General features: G+C 36.2%; 1 protein-coding gene and 1 non-coding gene across 2 annotated transcripts; one reads left to right on the top strand and one right to left on the bottom strand.

Moving 5' to 3' along the window:
* Window positions 1-5275: 5275 nt before the first annotated feature.
* On the top strand, window positions 5276-5379 carry LOC112100511. The gene has a single exon (XR_002906879.1). It is a non-coding gene; the product is annotated as a small nucleolar RNA R71 (small nucleolar RNA).
* A 5347-nt stretch (window positions 5380-10726) lies between these two features.
* On the bottom strand, window positions 10727-18870 carry LOC18047282 (ankyrin repeat-containing protein NPR4). The gene is made up of 6 exons (XM_024187300.1): window positions 18198-18870; window positions 17162-17715; window positions 16007-16093; window positions 15815-15901; window positions 14718-15305; window positions 10727-10840 (listed from the first exon to the last, which is right to left on the bottom strand). The coding sequence occupies exons 1-6, from the start codon at window positions 18868-18870 to the stop codon at window positions 10727-10729; spliced, it is 2103 nt and encodes a 700-aa protein (XP_024043068.1).
* Between the last annotated feature and the right edge of the window lie 1042 nt (window positions 18871-19912).

The raw sequence follows: 19912 nt of genomic DNA, 5'->3' as shown, positions 1-19912 counted from the left end.
CTGAAGTAACTGACTTGATTGTCACGGAGTACCGTTATCCGCCACTTCACCGGGGTAACAAACTAAAGCACTCAAACAGAAAAACAAATTAAAACACACAAAGAAAATTAAAATCGTCCTCTTATTGAATTTACCTCAAGCTCCAACTGGATGTCGTAAACACTTCTCTCAATGTCTCTGAGTTGGCGTTCTAAACCCTCAACATAGGCTACTAACTCTGGTGGTTGTAGAGCCCAAATGCGTTGTGTTTTACAAAATTGAATCTGCCTTTTGAGATGAGTTTTGACACGTTGAAGTGGTTTAAGAATGTTCAGGAGGAACGGTCTAAGTATAAGACTCATGATTAAAAATGATAAGAGAAAACTTAATGGTAAAATAAACACACACTTATGCAAAAACAATTTCAATTAGCAAAAGAATAATAATAAAAAGAAAGAAAGAAAAATCAAATCAACGAAAAGAAAGAAAAAAAAATCAATTCAAATTTGGTGGGTCACTCAAATTTATTTCGGTGTCTTCGTCATGTGGTTGGTACTCTAGATATGGCTTTAATCTTTGACCATTAACTTTAAATGTGACACCGTTCTTTGGGTCCTTAATTTCAATTGCCCCATGTGAAAAAACAGTATGAACAATAAATGGGCCAGACCAACGAGAGCGTAACTTACCTGGGAATAGGTGCAAGCCAGAATTGAATAAAAGCACTTTCTGACCTGGAGTGAACGATTTTCTCATAATTTGCTTATCATGGAAGACTTTCATTCGTTGCTTGTAAATCTTGGCATTTTCCTATGCATCATTGCGAATTTCTTCAAGTTCTGCCAGCTGTAATCTTCTTTCTGAGCTGGCTTGCTGCATGTCAAAATTGAATTTCTTGATGGCCCAATACGCACGATGCTCGAGTTCCACAGGTAGGTGACAAGCTTTTCCATACACTAGCCTGTAGGGTGACATCCCAATCGGGGTCTTGAAAGCCGTTCTATATGCCCATAAGGCATCATCAAGTCTTAATGACCAATCTTTTCTGTCCGGCCTCACCGTTTTTTCTAATATGTGCTTTATTTCTCGATTGGAGATCTCAACTTGGCCACTGGTTTGCGGATGATACGGGGTCGCCACTTTGTGTGTGATTGAATACTTTGTCAAAAGAGCTTTGAATGCTTTGTTACAAAAGTGGGCACCACCATCACTGATTATTGCTCGAGGGAATCCAAAGCGCGAGACAATGTTGCTTTTCAAAAATGCAATCACCACCTTGTGATCATTGGTCCTACATGGAATTGCTTCTACCCATTTTGATACGTAGTCAACAGCAACCAATATGTATTGATGGCCAAAAGAAGGGGGAAAGGGTCCCATGAAGTCGATGCCCCATACGTCAAAAATCTCAACCACTAAAATTGGATTTAGTGGCATCATATTCCTTCGCGTAATGCTTCCCATTCGTTGACACCTATCACATGAAGAACAGAAAGTGTAAGCGTCTCGAAATATAGATGGCCAATAGAAACCACATTGTAAAACTTTAGTCGCTATTTTCTTAGCACTGAAATGGCCTCCACAAGCTTGTTCATGGCAGAATGAAAGGATATTCTGAATTTCACTTTCTGGGACACATCGTCTAACAATTTGATCCGCACAATACTTGAACAAATACGGGTCATCCCAAAAGAAATTCTTTATCTCTGCAAAGAATTTTGCCTTGTCTTGCTTGGTCCAATGCTCAGGAAGTTTACCTGTAACAAGATAATTAACTATATCAGCATACCAAGGTAATACTTCCACACTCATTAATTGTTCATCTGGAAATGACTCATTCAATATTAATGGCTCTGTAATTGTGTCAAGATGGAGACGAGAGAGGTGGTCCGCCACAACATTTTCTGTCCCTTTTTTATCTTTGAATTCCAAGTCAAATTCCTGCAAAAGTAACACCCAACGAATTAGTCTAGCTTTTGCATCTTTCTTTGTGAGAAGATATTTAAGAGCAGCATGATCTGTGAACACGATTATTTTACAACCAATGAGATAAGATCGAAATTTCTCTAATGCAAACACTACTGCTAGCATTTCTTTTTCAGTAATTGAATAGTTCAACTGTGCATCATTCAATGTCATACTAGCATAGTAAATAACGTGGGGAATTCGATCAACTCTTTGTCCTAATACTGCTCCTACTGCATAATCAGATGCATCACACATGAGTTCAAATGGTAAACTCCAGTTCGGGGACTGAATGATGGGTGATGATGTCAACAAATGCTTTAATTTTTCAAACGCAACAAGACATGAATCATCAAAGACAAAAGGTACATCCTTAGCAAGTAAATTGCATAAGGGTCTAGAAGCTTTGCTAAAATCTTTAATGAAACGTCTATAGAATCCAGCATGCCCAAGGAAAGATCTTACTTCTCTGACTGTTTTGGGTGGAGGAAGATTAGAAATGAGATCCACCTTGGCTTTGTCAACCTCAATACCTTTGCTCGAAATGATGTGACCGAGAACAATACCTTGTTTTACCATAAAATGGCATTTCTCCCAATTTAAGACCAAGTTCTTCTCGACACATCTCTGCAGAACTAGTGTTAGATGATGTAAACATTGATCAAACGAGTCACCAAAGACAGAAAAATCATCCATAAAGACTTCAAGAAATCGTTCAACCATATCAGAAAAAATGCTCAACATGCATCGTTGAAATGTAGCAGGTGCATTACATAATCCAAATGGCATCCTCCTATATGCAAATGTGCCAAAAGGGCAAGTGAAAGTGGTTTTCTCCTGATCTTTTGGTGCTATGGGGATCTGATTATATCCTGAGTAGCCATCTAGAAAACAATAAAATTCATGACCTGCTAATCTATCAAGCATTTGATCAATAAATGGTAAGGGAAAATAGTCTTTACGTGTGACAGAATTCAACTTTCTATAATCAATGCATACACGCCATCCTGTAGTTACCCTAGTTGGTATCAATTCATTATCAACATTGGTAACTACTGTGACTCCTGACTTTTTGGGGACAACTTGCACAGGACTGACCCATGAACTATCAGAAATGGGGTAAATGATACCTGCGTCTAATAGCTTAAGGACTTCTGTTCTAACAACTTCTTTCATATTAGGATTTAACCGACGTTTCATTTCCCTAGTAGATTTAGCATTTTCATCAAGGTGAATGTAATGCATGCAGTCTACTGGGTTTATACCTTTTATGTCTGCTATGGTCCATCCTAATGCTCCTTTGTACTCTTTTAAAACATCCAACAACTTACCTTTTTGTTTGTCATTGAGGGATGATGAGATGATTACCGGCAGAGTACTTTCTTCTCCCAAAAATACATATTCCAGAGTGTTGGGTAATGGTTTGAGCTCGAGTTTCGGTGGTGATTCTGATGATGGGATGAGTTTCTTCTCTGATGGTGCTAGTTGTTCAACTTTTGACTTCCATTTATTAGTGTCCATAGATGGTGCTGAGTCAAGCAGGGCGTTGACCTCATCAACCGATCTGTCAATATCAAAATCAAAACCAAAGTGAGTTAAACATGTTTGTAAAGGATCATCACTAAGGTTTGAAACAAAAGTATCATCAACTAATGCTTCAATTAAATCCACATCAACAATTCCATCATCTGCACTGTGAGGTTGTTTGGCAATGTTGAAGATGTTCAGTTCCATAGTCATGTTGCCGAAGGACAACTGCATATTTCCAGTCCTGCATTGAATGTGAGCATCCGCAGTTGCCAAGAAAGGTCGGCCTAGAATAATGGGGATGTGCTTCCTTGAATCCTGTATTGGTTGAGTGTCAATTACAATAAAATCAACAGGAAAATAAAACTTGTCTACCTGGATAAGCACGTCCTCCACAATACCACGAGGTATTTTCGTGGACCGATCTGCAAGCTGTAACACCACTGGAGTTGGGTGTAATTCTCCCAGTCCAAGTTTCACAAATACTGAATAAGGCAACAAATTTACACTAGCTCCTAAATCCAATAAAGCATTCTCAATTGTGTGGTTCCCTATACTACATGAGATAGTGGGGGAGCCTGGGTCTTTGTATTTTAAAGGAATTTTATGTTGGAGTATAGAGCTAACATTTTCAGTTAAAAATGCCTTCTTTTGAACATGCATATTTCTCTTTTTAGTACAAAGGTCTTTAAGAAACTTGGCATAAGATGGAACTTGTTTAATAGCATCAAGTAAGGGGATGTTAACACTTACCTGTTTGAAGATTTCAAGAATCTCACCTGTGGATTTTCCCTTCTTGCCTTTAGCTAACCTCTGGGGGAACGGAGCTTTGGGAACGTATTCTCGTGGATTGGTTTCTTCTTTCTCCTCCGGTGATGAGTCGTCAACATTTATAGGTACAATTTGATTTACTTTTTTCGCCAGCATCTCCACTTTGTTGTCGACTTCTTTTCCTTTTCGCAAGGTCATGACTGCTTTGACTTCTCCATGCTGCTGTGGTGAACTGGTACTTGCTTCATGCACTCCTTTAGGGTTAGGCACTGGTTGACTTGGAAACTTACCTTTCTCAACGGTCATTGCCAAGGTCTGAACTGAAGAAGCAAGTTGTCCCACCATCTTCTCGAGGCTTGAAACTGATTGGGCTTGTGAGTTGAAGCCCGCTCTCAACTCATTTCGTAGTCCATCAATGGTGCGGTTCTGTTGCTCAATCGTGGAGTGAGTAACATTCCTGAAATTCTGGAATGCATCCTCCCATGGTCTAGGTTGAGAGTGGTTCTGGTTCTGATTGTATGGTCTAAATGGTGGTTGAGAGGCTTGAGGATTTTGTGGAATTGGTGGAGCTGGAGCTGCTGGTCCGTTCTGTTGGAATCCTTGAGACCATGAAAAATTGGGGTGGTCTCTCCATCCAGGGTTATATGTATTGGAGTATGGGTTGTAATTCGATGGTTTTCTCATTACACCTATGGCATTGGCTTGATCTGAGTATGAGTCATGGTCATGTGGCTCTGTTGATTTAGCAGTCGATAATGATGCTATTTGTCGAGAGAGACCTTCAATTATCGCTTTGACTTCTTTAATTTCTGAACTTGATTCGCCAATGTGAACCTCATTTACTCCCTTAATTCTTCTAGTATTCCTGAGTGATCGACTCCGTTGTTGGGAATTATCCGCTTGTCGCTGGAAGAATTCCCAAATCTCTGATGCACTTTTTGACATTAGCTCTCCTCCACTTGTTGCCATTAGCCATTCTTGCACATTCGGTAGTAATCCCTCCAAAAAGTATTGACATTGGTGCCATTTCTCGTACCCATGATGTGGACACTTCAAGAGTAGCCCATTGAATCGCTCCCAAGTTTCAAAAAATTGCTCGTCTTCTCTCTGGGTAAACTCTGAGATTTCCCTGCGAATAGCATTGGTTTTATGCACTGGGAAATATTTATTCAAAAATTTCATTACCATTTGTTCCCATGATGAAATGCTATTGGCAGGCAATGTATTAAGCCATGAACGAGCTCTATCCTTTAAAGAAAATGGGAATAATCTGAGTTTAACATCATCGTCTGAAAAATTTTCATATTTAAAAGTTTGACAAATGGCATGAAAATCATTCAGATGATTATATGGATCCTCATTTTCTAAGCCATAAAATATGGGGAGACAATTTAGCATACTAGGTTTTAATTCAAAACTCCTAGCAGCTACATTTGGGTATCTTATACATGATGTGCTCAAATTTGCTAAAGGACTGAAATAATCTTTAAATGGCCTCTCCTGTGGTTGCAAATCCATTTTATTTTTTACTTGTTTGTGTGTGCGAAGTGTTTTCTCAAGTTCAAGGTCTATAGGTTCAAGATTGGGTAATAATGACCTTCGACCATGCATGCAAAACAAATAAAATAAAAATAAGGATGAGAACAAAACAAATAAAAATAAAGAAGAGGGAGAAATTACGATACTAACCTTATTGCGCTATTAAAACCTTTCTATAAAAATACAGAAAAACAAATACGTGAAATAAATTAACTAAAAATTAAATTAATAAAATAAACAAAAAAAATTACAAAGAAAAATAAATTGAAAATTAAATTACAGAATTTTAAAGAAGAGAAAAAATAAAAGAAATACTAACCTTTAAATGTAGATTCACTCTTTTTTTTTTATAATAAAAAAAATACAAGAAAACAAATAAAAGAAATTATTCACAAAAATTAATTCTATTAATTAAAATTACTTACCTCCCCGGCAACGGCGCCAAAAACTTGTTGTGCAAATTTTAATGTACTCGCAAACGCACGAATCTATTGTAGTATAGACTAATGGTGACGAGTGTCGATCCCACGAGGAGGTGGATTTTAATTATGTGTAGAATTAATTTTGTAAATGGGTGGTTGGATTTATGGTGGAAATGGTTTGGAATATGCTAAAACTTAAATTAAAATGGCGAGAATAAATTCTAAAATTGGAATTGCAATGGCGAGAATAAATTGAAGATAATTCTATTGAAATGACGTACTTGGGTATCTAGATCCGTATCAACATGCATCATGGGCTAAATAATCCGTATTAATGCCAATTAAATCATGAGGGGGGAATCCACACCTCATGAACCACGCTCTAATCAATATGGTGCTAACGGCTTATCGTGCCAAATAATAATAACCTTGTACTAGAGGGCCGGTGAAACCAAGGCGGTACTAGACAAGATTAGTATTATTTGTCGACGAGAAGTCAAAACATCCACAAAAACTAGAGGGGAAGAGAAAATAAATTTACCAAATTAAGCCCATGACACATGTTGAGACTTCACCTTCAACCCAAGCTTGAAAGAAAATTAGCCACTCATAATTGAACTAGGGGCAAAATAGAAATTTATTAAAATACGAAGAAAATACAAGATGGAGAAGGAATTACAGAAAATGGATCCCAAAAATGGATTCAGAGATATCAAATTAGGGGGGAGAGACCCCTTTTTTATAGATACATGGAGTAAATCATAGCCATTGGATTAAAAACAGTTTGGACGCTCAGGATTGCGCCACGTCATCAGTCAACAGTCCACGGTTTGACCACGCGGATGAACAGTAACACAGTTTGACCCGGATGAACAGTAACGCGGTTTGGTTGAAAATAATCCTGTGTGATGCATGCACCGTACACGAGATTTTTCGTCCACTGATATGCTGCCACGTCATCATCCGTCTATGTGAACAGTGTCGTGAACAGTAACGTAGACAGTACCATACACGTGAATAGTACCGTACATGTGAATAGTGCCATTTTTCCTTTTATGCTCCTCCTAAGGTTTTTGACCGTCCTGAGTTCAAAAGTGATGTTCGTTTTGCCGTCTGATTTCTCCTTTATTGTGAAATGACTATAATGCCCCTAAAATACATAAAATACTTAATTAAAATAAAACACATGTAATTAAATCACAAGAAGGTTAAATACATAAAAGTAAGGGTTGTTAGTAAGACTTGAAATGTAAAATGATGGTTTTCTCCTTTATAAATATGCATTTTCTAACACTCAACACAGATCAAATGCCACAAGAAAAAGGATTGCGATTGCAGTTCAAAGAAAAAACAGCAATTTCGAAAATTCAAACCTCCAGAATTTTCCTCCAAGCCTCGCAGATCCCGAAAGCCCTACCGATTCTTCATAAAGAAATCTTCCTCCTCTGGAGAATTCAAACGAAAGCAATCAAGCAGATGTTTCATCTGCAAGAGAAAAGGCCACTATGCCAAAGATTGCCCCAACAAAAGAGAAAAATTCATTCGGTTAGTTGAGCATCTTCAAGCAACTACAGACTACTCCCCTGCCAAAGATGAACTGGAATTCTATTTCTCTGAACAAGATGAGCCCAATGATGAAACAGTGTTCGCACTACAGAATTCCTCTGATTCAGACAGTGACCGGTCTCAAGTGATTTTCCACCAACAGTTACTCTCCCTTAATACTACAATTCCTATCCCATCCATCAAACTCCAGATCTTGCCCTCAAAATTCTAAAGGCCCATTCCAGCAATTGGTCTTATAGATACTGGCGCCCAACGCAGCATGTTAAACCCCCATATTCTTCCATCAGAATATTAGACCCAGTCTGAAGAACATTTCAAAGCTGTCAATGGCAAACTCTTTACCACCTCTTTGATTACCAAAAAACCCATTGGTATTCAAATCTTCCCAAATTGTGTCATTTGGACCAAAGTTATTGGTTCAACTCTTCCTAATAAGGATATCTTGTTAGGATTTGACATCCTTCACCAAATCAAACACCTCCAAATCATTCCCACTGGAATCCGAGTCAAGTCCATGTTCAAACCATTCACAGACATTCTGAAACTCTACAATTTGTCTGAAACTCCCCAGTCTTACCAGGATATTTCAACCAAACTTTTGAGTTTCTGTCCAGAGTCCCATTCTGAGTTCACCCATCCAAATCCTTTGTGGAAAAATAAGTCTTTCTTCATTAAGTTACCCTTCAAACTCAATGAAGATATTAACCCAACCAAAGCTACCCATCCAGGAATGAGTCCTTCTGACTTACTCCTAGCCCAACAAGAATGTTCACAGTTGTTAGCCCAAGGTTTAATTGAGCCCACAAGTTCTCAATGGGCTTGCCAAGCCTTTTATGTTGAAAAGCATTCCGAAATTGTCCGAGGAAAGAAACGCCCGGTCATTGACTACCAGCCATTAAACATGTTTTTACAAGATGACAAATTCCCACTACCTCGTCGACAAAGCATGTTCACTTTTCTCAAAAATGCCCAGATCTTTTCAAAATTTGATTTAAAATCAGGTTTTTGGCAACTAGGAATTGAACCCTCCGAACGCTACAAAACCGCTTTTTGTATTCCTAATGCCCATTTCAAATGGACCGTCCTACCCTTTGGTCTCAAAACTGCCCCATCCATTTTCCAAAAATCCATGGTCCAAATCTTCCAACCCATTTTGCATCATGCATTGATTTATATTGATGATATCTTGCTTTTTTCAGGCTCACATGATGAACATCGCCAGCTGTTAACTCAATTCTATGATATTCTCCAAAGTCATAGAATCATGTTATCGGCCAAGAAAAGCATCATTGCTACAGATAATGTTGAATTCCTTGGTATGATCATAAAAGATGGACACTACCAGCCAGGAAAGCACATTGCCCAAGAATTGCTTCACTTTCGAGATCAGCAACTTTCCAAAAGGTAAATTCAACAGTTTCTCGGCATCATCAACTACATCCGTGATTTCATCCCCCACGTGGATCATTACACTCACCATCTCTCGGCTTTATTGAAAAAGAAGCCCCCAGAATGGAATGCTGACCACACATTTGTTGTCACTACCCTAAAGCAAATTGCGCAAAATCCGCCTCCTTTAAAGTTGATTGCAGATGGCAAGCGCATCCTACAGACAGACGCAAGTGATGAATCATGGGGTGCCATACTCCTTGAAGAAATCAACGGAAAAGAAAACTTTATCGCTTACGCTAGTGGACATTTTTCTGACACACAGAAGCACTACCATAGCGTGTTCAAAGAAATCTTAGCGGTAAAAAATGGCATCAAAAAGTTTGAGTATCATTTGATTGGACACCATTTTCTCATCCGAATGGACAGCTCAGCCTTCCCCAATATCTTTCATTTCAAAGGTAAAACTGTTCCCGAAAAAATGTTACTCAGGTTAAAAGATTGGTTTTCCAAATATGACTTTTCAGTCAAGCATATAAAGGGATCCCAGAACCTCATCCCTGATATGCTCTCCAGACTCTCCAAACCAGAAAACCCTCTCACCCTGTTTTCCACCACCTACCATTTTCCAATTATCTCCATGGCTACCTCCCTACCTCCAGAAGCTCTCACCAAGAAAACTTTGCCCTTCAACAAAACCTTCTCCTCTGTTTTTGCCATCCAAGAATTTGCTAGAAAAGCTCTCTTTCGCTTTCTCATGAAAGCCTACCTTGTCACAGACCCTTTTCCTTTTTCCACTTTCCACCCAGAAAATATGTTCCTTACAGGTTTAACCCTTGATCCAACCAGAGAAACCACTGAAGATGTGTTATGGTACATCTGGTGCCTAACAGTCCTTTATGCCACCAAACTAATCCTTCCCATTTCTCCTACTTTGGAGCATCTCCTTAATCCAGACAATGCCACCTCTCTTACCTGGACATTACTTGAATGGTTCTCCCCCATACCATGGTGGAGAAAGAAGCTGCAACAACTGTCAGAAATTTACAACCTTGATCGTATGCCTGCCCCTGAAGCACCACTGTTCACATCAGTCTTTATTATTCACAGGCCATACTTCCAACACCCAGACACCAAACTCTTTTGGACTCAAGACCAGGTATATGAATGGTTCACTGCCCCACATATAGCTGTAATTGAAAATGACATACAAGATGTCCTGCACAACTACCTTTGCCAACTGAACCACCAACCTCCGCCACTTAAAGATATCTCACACACCTCCTTAGGTCCACAACATGACCTCCTCATGATCCCCACTCCATCCGCCATATCCAAACCAAAGTCTACAGGTATCATCATCAAAGAAGAAAAACCAGACTACACTGACTTCTTGTTCTAGGATTCCCAAGACTCATGGGATGCATTTCTCCCTCTGAGCCAACACCTTCACCAGTTTCCCCAACCAACAATGGATGAACCTGGCCCCTCTGAACCAGGACCCTCAACCCAATCTTCCAAACGACCAGCTCAACCATCCAAACTTGACAAAGCTACCCAAACTTCCCCTAAGTATACTCCAAAGTGTACTCCCAGAGACTATAATTGCCCTTATCCACCTTGCCGTGGTCCCCACTGTAAGCATCCAAAGCTCTCCAAGACCTTTTTCCCAAAAAGCAACCCTAACAACCCATATGAGACAGAAAGCTCATCCGAAGACGAGTACATGAACCTCCGCTCTCCATAACGTTGTTTGTCTTATTGCTTTCCATAAAGTAGTTTGTCTTGTTGTCATAATGATGTTTCGCTTTATGCTTGCATAATTATTAAAGTTTACTTTTACTTTAAGCTTTTGCTTTTGCTTTTGTCAAAATCATGCTTTAATTATTAAAGCACTTTTATCTTTTGTAATAATTAAAGTTGTGCCATTATGTAAAAGATAGGGGTCCTGTCCTATCTTATCTTTTGCTTTTGTAAAAGATACGGGTCCTGTCCTATCTTCTCAAGAGTCCTCCTCTATATAAAGGACTCTCCCCTTGCTTGTAAGAAGAGGAATAATAAGAAAAAAATTTCCAAAAAAAAAAAACTCGTGTGTTTTCTTCCATGAATCCCTAAACCTCTTCTCTCTCTCTGCAAATGAAGTTCTAAGAAAGAAAAAGAATAAAGGATTAAATTTGTTCATTTTGAAAACCTAAGGAAGTATGCTCTGCACTTGCCTTCTAGTAAGGATCCCGTGCATCAGAAAACTTTTGATCATTTCTTATCTGGTTTGGTACCCTGTTTTAGACTAAAGAGAAGTCTGTTTTGGGTTGTATAACCTGAGAAAAAATGTTTTAAAGGTTTTTGATTACAGAGGTATATCGGCTGGAAACCCGAGCTTGCGGACTACTGGTCCAAAGTACAGTTTTAACTGTTGTAGTTCTGGTATAACAACGCCACGTACACTCTTAACTGGTATCAGAGCAAAAAAAAAAAAACAAAAAAATGTTCCTTCTTTATTTAATATTGTTTACTTTACTTACTTGGCCCTATTCAATGTTCCCGATAAATATTGTATATATGCATCTCAAAATTGATCACAAAACTAAAACAGAAATAAATTTCAAATGCTAATAGAAATTAGCATCAAACAGCATAATGCAATTTCTTTAATGGCTATCGCTTTGTGTGCAAGTCAAATTAAAAACAACCAGTCAATAATAAGTTGGAGGGTAAAGGCTATTGCCTTGTGCAGTCAAGGAAACTGAGGGAAGAGGAAAGGGATTCAACATGTGGGAAGTTCAAAGTAACTAATTAACCTCATTCATGTCATTTGATTCTTATTAAAGTGAATAATAAATTTTTACAATTTTCAAAATATTTTATTAACTAGACTACAGTCATCATTCATCGGTGAGTATCATATTACTTAGGAAAAAAAAATTGAGATGATTTTTCCATTGCTCAAGAAATTATTATAATGCAACTGTTACGGGGAGTACGTTCAATGTCTCAATTTATGATGCGTTTTTATGAAAGGTCTATGTATAAAAAAAAAAATGCAATAAATGAGTGCCTAATTAAAACAAAGAACAAAACAAGCATAAATGCAGTAAATTCGTTTTGTCTTTTTTTGCAAGTGATTTTGCAGGCGTTATATTCTAGGAACCTTTGTATTTAATTATAGTTATTACTTTGATAAATGGCTATGATTGTGTCTAGAATAATTAAATAGAAATAAGATTGTGAAATGCGTTGAACAGATCAATTTAGATAATATAATAATACTACACGATCATCAATTGAAGCGTTAGAAATTAGGAAAAGAGTAGTGCTACTTTTCTCCGGTCAAACTCCGAATTAAACCAAAACGACGCCGTTTTGGTTCTTCCTTTTTACTTCCATAAAACGTAGTTGTGTGATGAAACCAACTAAAGCATAAAATTGTCTGTGTTTAATGAATGAATCATATCTCAAGGAAAATGAAACTTCACCGAATCAAAAAAACTTGCTCCGTACTTAGCTTAATAGAAAGTCAAAAAAACCCCAGCTCAAAATAAAATTTTCTCAACGAAGCGAACCTCATAGTTCATAAAACGGACACTGAATTAAATAAAATTTTAAAAAAATAAATAAATAACTTCTAAAAGTGACCACCCTCTTTGCCGCGAGACCGTTATATTTATTCACTTTTTCTTCCGCATATGCAATTGATCTTTTCCAAAACTCTAATACTAATTACATAATAATTTTTTAAAATAAATTTACACATGTCATATATACATTAAGTTGACGTACAGCAACAGAAGTATTTTAAATAAAATCTTCCTACTTTATGAGGAATATTAGTGGCCAAATATTTGAAATTAATTGTAATATTGGACTGGGGGTTTGTCTTACCTTGAGTTTGAGAGGCCTCTTCCATTCTTTCTACTCTCTTGTAATTATTGTAGTTAGAATATTCCAACCTCATCCACGACAGCAACCTTCGTCTCATCCTCCTCGTCCTTGACTTCTCCACCTCTGCTTCTGTCTCGGCCACATTTCCTTGAGCACATGATGTTTAATACTCCAAGGAGGGCCTTCATCTTAATACTCCAATTGTTGTTCTTCCTTTGATGGTGGAACTTCCAATGACGCTATGACACTATTTTCCGTAACTCATAATAGAGTGAGAACTTAATTGGAAATTCTGATCACCTAGATGGATGTAGAACATAAAAACCCTAAGAAGGAACTCGGACCAAAATTCAGTCAACGGCCTCACCCATTTTTCCTTTGTGTCGTCTCAGCTTTTTTGGCTGAAACTTTTTGGTGGAATCAATGCTTGGACTCTTGGTGATTTCGCGGTAGCATGCTCGTCTCCTTAAGCTGCTTAGCACCAGTACACTGTGTTGGAAATAAAGTCCTTAAACAAATATCGTACTTCATTCAAATATTACAAGCTAGAAAACACTTAATCACTTGCACTCAAAATAAATTCCACTCCTCACAGCTCCTTAATTTCTTCTTCTTCTTTCTTTTTTTCTCCTTGCAATATCACTTCATTTCTTTTGTGCTTCTTTATTTTTACTGTGCTTGGACAATCTTAGAGAAACAATATTTAAACATGATGAGAACTCATCAACCCACAACGCATTTCAACTACCAAACTGATTCCAACCATACAAATGCTTATAACACATTAATCAAAAAATTATGTAATAGTACTCAAGCTGCATATTCAAAGCTTATTTTGTTGAAAACTGTGCCAGTCGATATTCAGAGCACTCTTTCCAAAGAAGCTACTGGCTTTCTCAGTTTTTGGTTTAATTGAGATATTTCATGAGTTTTTCTGGGGGAGCTGCTACCTTCCATGTAATGTAAGGTACAACCTCTCACAAACTGATTTATGGATCCCACTTAAGCATAAGACTGTACCTTACATTATATGTAAAGTAGCTAAATCTGTTTTTCTATATGGGTTATCATTGTACTAATTTGATTGATCTGCGATTTTACTCTTTTTTTTTTTTTTAAGTCTCTTCTAAAGAGTAAGGGTCATTATATCCCCTGATTTTTTGTGTTTTCTCTTTCATTATCAGTGATATGCCCAACCAACAAGGCTCATTTTCAAAAATAAATATAAAACTGTAGAAAACGATATTAAAAAAACTAAAAATAAAAGAAATAAACACGCATGACAATTATTAATGCAAACAGATTCTTTATTACATTCTTTGAGTAATAGCATTACAATAAGGAAAATAAAAATGGTTAAATACAAACATGACGACACTCCAATTTATTCAGTCCTTTAAATACGTAAAAAAGACAGAATTACGTAGCTGACAAGTACTGCGATCGACTATCTTATAAGGAGTAATTAAAGACAGAACGCTACTCTTTTGGCGGCTTGCCCTAGAGGCAGCGAGCACAGCAAGCGGATTTTTTAAGTGAACTCCAGATCCAGTGGAGAAAGTAAAAAATCCACACGTGAAAGAAGTAGCTGAGCAAGATAAAAAGCTTCTTAAATCTAAAGGGGACAAGCAACTGAAATGAACGAAGCAGTAGAAGCAAAAGAAAGACCCCTTGAATCACCGTAATGGCAATAACAAATGCTTCGCCGGTATCGTTTAACATGTATATGCTGGCGAAAAAGGCAATGCATGACGCGTAAAGTGCTATCATTATCAACAGAGATGCAGTCCAAACGTCTATGGATGCCAGGTTCGTATCAAGTAGTTGCGCCCAGCACAGTACGATTGCAGCCGTGATGGATGTGTACATAGCTATAGTGTTGAAAACTGTGAAAGCTTTTAACGATGGTCGTACATCTTGTTTCTTCTTTTGAGACCCATCATCGCCGTCGTGACCATTGCTACGAGCCAGTGCAAAGGGAATAGCGCCGGCACCGTGGATACTAATACTAGCGGTAGTATTAGTAGTAGCCGTTTCGCTGCCACTGCTGCTGCCCATTTGGACTGAAGCAGCAAAGGAAGCACCGGCAATAAGTGTTGCCACGACAATGAGGTTGGTTATCCTGTTGCTAAGATCGTTTCTATTGACGGAACTTTGTTTGCTTGTCTTGTATAGATTTTCAATTAACCTCAAAAGATTTCGAAGGAAGGCAGGGGAACGAAGTTGATGGTAGTGATACACTATAAATAAGAGCGATAACGTCATCATCTGCATGGACCAAGGAGAATTACAATAACTAAGTTATTTTACTTTTTGTTATTTAAATTGAAAATCTGTACAATACGTACGACAGCTCACCACATGTGCAGTCGCATACCCGATAATATTTATATATATATAAATATATTAATTTTGTTTACAATTTTGTAAACTGATTTTTATAACGTTGCAAAATATTTAAAACGTTGTAAACACTTCTCAAATTTGAATGCCAAATTTTAATTTTAGACCTAAAGATATATATATATACACATAAAAATTTAAACAGATCGAACATATAACAAATGGTGTGTGTGTATATATAAATAGAATAATTAATTTGTTTAGTAAGCATTTTCGATTTAAAAGAAAATATTTGTCAAGTGTAAAAATAATATTTTAAAATGTTAATAAAATAATATTTTAAAAAGTTAATACTTAAAATTAGCAGAATATTTACAAAAAAAATGTTAGTCACTGACATTTATCCTGTATGTAGCTGTCTAGGAATTTCATACCGTATCATATACATTTGGTTTTGACTCCGAATCCTTCGTACTTTTATCAGTTGTTTTATAATTCTCAACTTTGATATGGAACTCAACCTGACAAGAGCAATATCAATAAACAATTACTATTTGCTAAAAAAAAGGCAGAAATGTATACGTAGAGGTTAAGTTCCTGTATATAGCTGTCTAGGAATTTCATACCGTATCATATACATTTGGTTTTGATTCTGAATCCTTTGTATTTTTATCAGTTGTTTTATAATTGTCAACTCTGATCTGGAGCTTAGCCTGAAAGAGCAATATCAATAAAACAAACACTATTTGCTAAAAAAAGGCTGAAAAATATAGGTAGAGGTCTATACATACATACACACACACACACACACATATATATATATATATATATATGGAGATTACCAATTTTCCCCCTACTATAATCACTATTTATCATTTACCCCCTACTTTTTTTATAATAACTGATAACCCCCTGACAGCATAAGTTTACAATATTACTCTTATTTTCAAATACATTTTTATTCAAATTTATTACAGACTAAATAAATCACATGAATGGAAATTAAAATAAAAAATTAAGTATTAAAAATAAGAAATATATGTTTTGATGTGAAAAAAATTAACAATAAAATATTTTTCTTGTACTTTTTATTTTATGAACATTTTGTTATAATAAATATATAAGAAAATTATTATAAAATGATAAAAAACTGTTATAAGAAAACTTGAATGTTAAATAAAAATTATTATAAAATAAATAATAAAATATTTTTATTGTATTTTTACATTTAATTTTAAAATATTATAAGATATTAATTAGAAGAAAATGTTTACAAAATAAAAACATACAAGAAAAATTTTATTATAATTTTTTTGTTCACATCAAAACATATATTTCTTATTTTTTTATTCAGTTTCTACTCATATGATTTATTTAATTTATAATAAACATAGAGAAAAGTGTATTTGAAAATAGAAGTAATATTGTAAATTAATGTTGTCATGGAGGTTATTGGCTATTATAAAAATAGAAAGGGATAAATGGTATATATCAATTATAGTAGGGGGAAATTTGGTTATATATATATATATATATATAAAGTGCGGGAAAGTTCAGAAAAATTTTAAAACCATGCAATTTTAAAGTTTTGTTTCATAATATTATTAAACCTTATGGTTTTAAAACTTTCTCATACTTTTCCTACACTTTAAGATCCCGAACTATAAAACTATATATATATATATATATATATATGTATGTATGTATGTATATAAATTTCTCCAAAAGAAAAAAGAAGAAAGAAAAGAAAAATGGAAGAAAAAGGAAGGAACACAATTTACATCGTCGTCTTCTCCGGAAAACTCTGGATTTATTTCAGCAGATAATTTCTCAACTATATCGTAGGCTGTTTTGCCATTACGGTTAATAATGTCTGACTTTGCTCGTCCATCCAATATGAGAGAGGCCACGGCCAAATGACGACCGCACAAAGCTGCCAAATGCAATGGTGTATTTCCATCGTTATCCATCTCGTTAATTAGCCTATCGATATCCCTAGCTTTGAGTATGCGCCTCGCGGAATCAAATTTCCCCTTCATGGCCGCGACATGAAGAATGTTCTGCCCTTTCTTATTGAACAAATCTGTTGGCTGGGGCATTTTCTTTTTTTCAAAAAACTCTCCCATTACTAGGACACCGCCATTTTCACTTGCAAGATGGAAAGGATAAAAGCCCTCCTCATTCCGTTGAAGGACACTATCAGGATTGATTTCGTAGAGGAAACGAACTCCTTCAAGATGATCTACGGATGCTGCCCAATGCATCGGAGTATTCTTTTGTTCATCTTTTATAAGTAATAGAGCTGGTTGCTTCTCGTGCATCATTTTCAACAAACCTGAATTGAAGGAAACAAAATTAAAAGTTTTATTTACACATACAAATTAAGAACTAATAAAATGCAGCATCTCTAATTGAGACAGATTTCTTAGCCATTCTCAGTAGATCATTGAGTCCATAGATCCCAAATTGTAATATATACGTAAAATCATACTTCAAACAAAAAAATATAATTAAAAGAGCAATGATAACTAAACAGAAAAATTTCACAGAGTGCTAACAAAAATAACAGGACATCTGGCCAACGCTATTGTGTTGACTGAAAAATAATCAATTAACACGGTAACTCAGGCTAGATGTATCAATAGTTCTGACAGTGCTCTGTCGGCATTCAGCGTTCTTTCGCATCTTTCTAAATAAAATGAAGCTATCCCCACACGAGAATTTTCAATAAACTATAATTATTTTTTATGAATATTCTAGGAATTCAAATAAAAGATGCATGCATGCATATATTGCCTGCTGGAAAATACTACTTACCTAGTTTTTGTAGCTCAATGGCAACCTTCACAGGGGATTTTCCCTCTAACTTAGTGGCGCAATCGTCATTCACTGGTAGAGCTTCCAGGATGTATTCCAGGATATCCTCGTTTTTAGACTCAACCGCCAGATACAGAGGAGATTTACAGTCAACGTTCATTAAGTAGGACGCATTTGGATCTTCTGACACTAGGCATCGAGCAAGAGAATCTAGTGAAGTTACTCCATCTTCCTTGGGTTTATTTTTGTCTTTCTTAGCATCCTGCAAGGCATTAAGAGCCTCGTGCAGAGCTGTGTTTCCCCTAACGTTTTTCATCTCCATCAGAAATTTTACATCTATTTGAGATGATGATGTCATTCTTTTCGCACAATCGACGAGGATTTTCGCCGTTTGTAACATCCCAGCTCTAGCAGCAACGTGAAGCGGAGTATCGCCTTTGGAGTTTTGCATGGTGATCAAGAAGGGATACTTTCTCGCCAATGTTGTCGCCATATTTTCACGATCGTGAATAAAGCCCGCAGCTGCTATGTGCAGCAACGTATTCCCAGAAAGGCTAGTTATTGTTTTGAAAGTTTCTGACATGTCTTGGTTTTCAATCTCAGAAAGGAGGAATGGACTGACATTGTAATTGATCAGTGCTGATCTAAGAGCCTTACTACTAGCCTCTCTCATCTTTTGGAAATAAGTTAAGAAATGGCTTCCTACGTTGTGGACAGACAATTTGCCACTTTATATAATGAATCAATCTGAGTGTGCATAGAGTGAAGTTTACTTCCATTCTCTGAATCAATACTTTAAATCCTCTGTACCCTAATTGCACGTATCACATCCGAAAGAAGGTAAGTAGAAGAATTCTAGTGAACGTGAAAAACACCCGAAGAAACTTGGCAATGGCTAAACCTGTATCTAATGTGTTTAGTGTGTTCAGACTTTTTTCTTTATTCCAATCATAAATTCTAACCTTTAAAATTTGCTTAACTTCTTTTAGTTTGGAGCAGTGATTAAGCTTTTGATAAAAAGGTTTTGTTAATAATTAGTATGACAACGAGGGTTACTCTTAAGGATTGATTCATAAATGAGTTAGTAAACTTTAGGTTAAGTGGTACGGGTTTTAATATAAGCTAAATGTTCGCGGAGTCATTCTTTTTCCTTTCCTCTGTACCGAGGGAATGTTTCTCTTACTTTTCTTCTTTTTCTTTTTCTTATTCTTTGTCTTTTCGAAATCCTGTAATTAAGACAGTAGAATATTAGCATCAAGATGGAGTGAGCTAGGTAACAGAGACAACTTTTATCTTTAGTCATCATTACACATAAAAAAAATAATCCGCACATTCATATACATTAATTGTTAGCTTGAAAAGGAAATAAATGAAATATTGAAACGAGTGACTTAAAAAGATCAACACTGAAAATAGAAAAGCATTGCTTATTTATTAATATGAAAAGACCATATATACAAATTTAAATATAAATTATTGTATTTTAGATGCCTTTAAACTTTTACTATTAATTTCTTTTTTCAACTGTTTACTTAAAAGCAATTTATCCCCCACTTTCCCTAATAGTAATACGGAATCACTAACCTTTGGAAAAAAAAATTATATACTGTAATTTGATTTGATGGATTAAATCAAAATGAAAACCGAAAACCCGGATTTATTAGGCAGGCACGATGTTAATGGCGTATCAATATCCTTCCAAAGAAGCAGCATTA

The sequence above is a fragment of the Citrus clementina genome, unplaced genomic scaffold, assembly GCF_000493195.1.
Source record: "Citrus clementina cultivar Clemenules unplaced genomic scaffold, Citrus_clementina_v1.0 scaffold_3, whole genome shotgun sequence".
NCBI classification, from domain to species: Eukaryota; Viridiplantae; Streptophyta; class Magnoliopsida; order Sapindales; family Rutaceae; genus Citrus; species Citrus x clementina.
Note: the sequence above shows the minus strand (reverse complement) of the source record. Positions and strands in the feature narration are given on the sequence as shown.

Excerpts from the sequence above, each read along its gene's own strand:
- LOC18047282 (XM_024187300.1), bottom strand. The coding sequence starts at position 18,870 with ATGAGAGAGGCTAGTAGTAAGGCTCTTAGATCAGCACTGATCAATTAC. Across the intron at positions 15,306-15,814 it reads AACCAAATGTATATGATACG|ATGATGACGTTATCGCTCTT; the intron begins GTATGAAATTCC and ends TGGTCCATGCAG. Across the intron at positions 10,841-14,717 it reads CATTTGTTATTGCCATTACG|GGTTGCTTTTTGGGAAAAAG; the intron begins GTGATTCAAGGG and ends ATGGGTTGTTAG.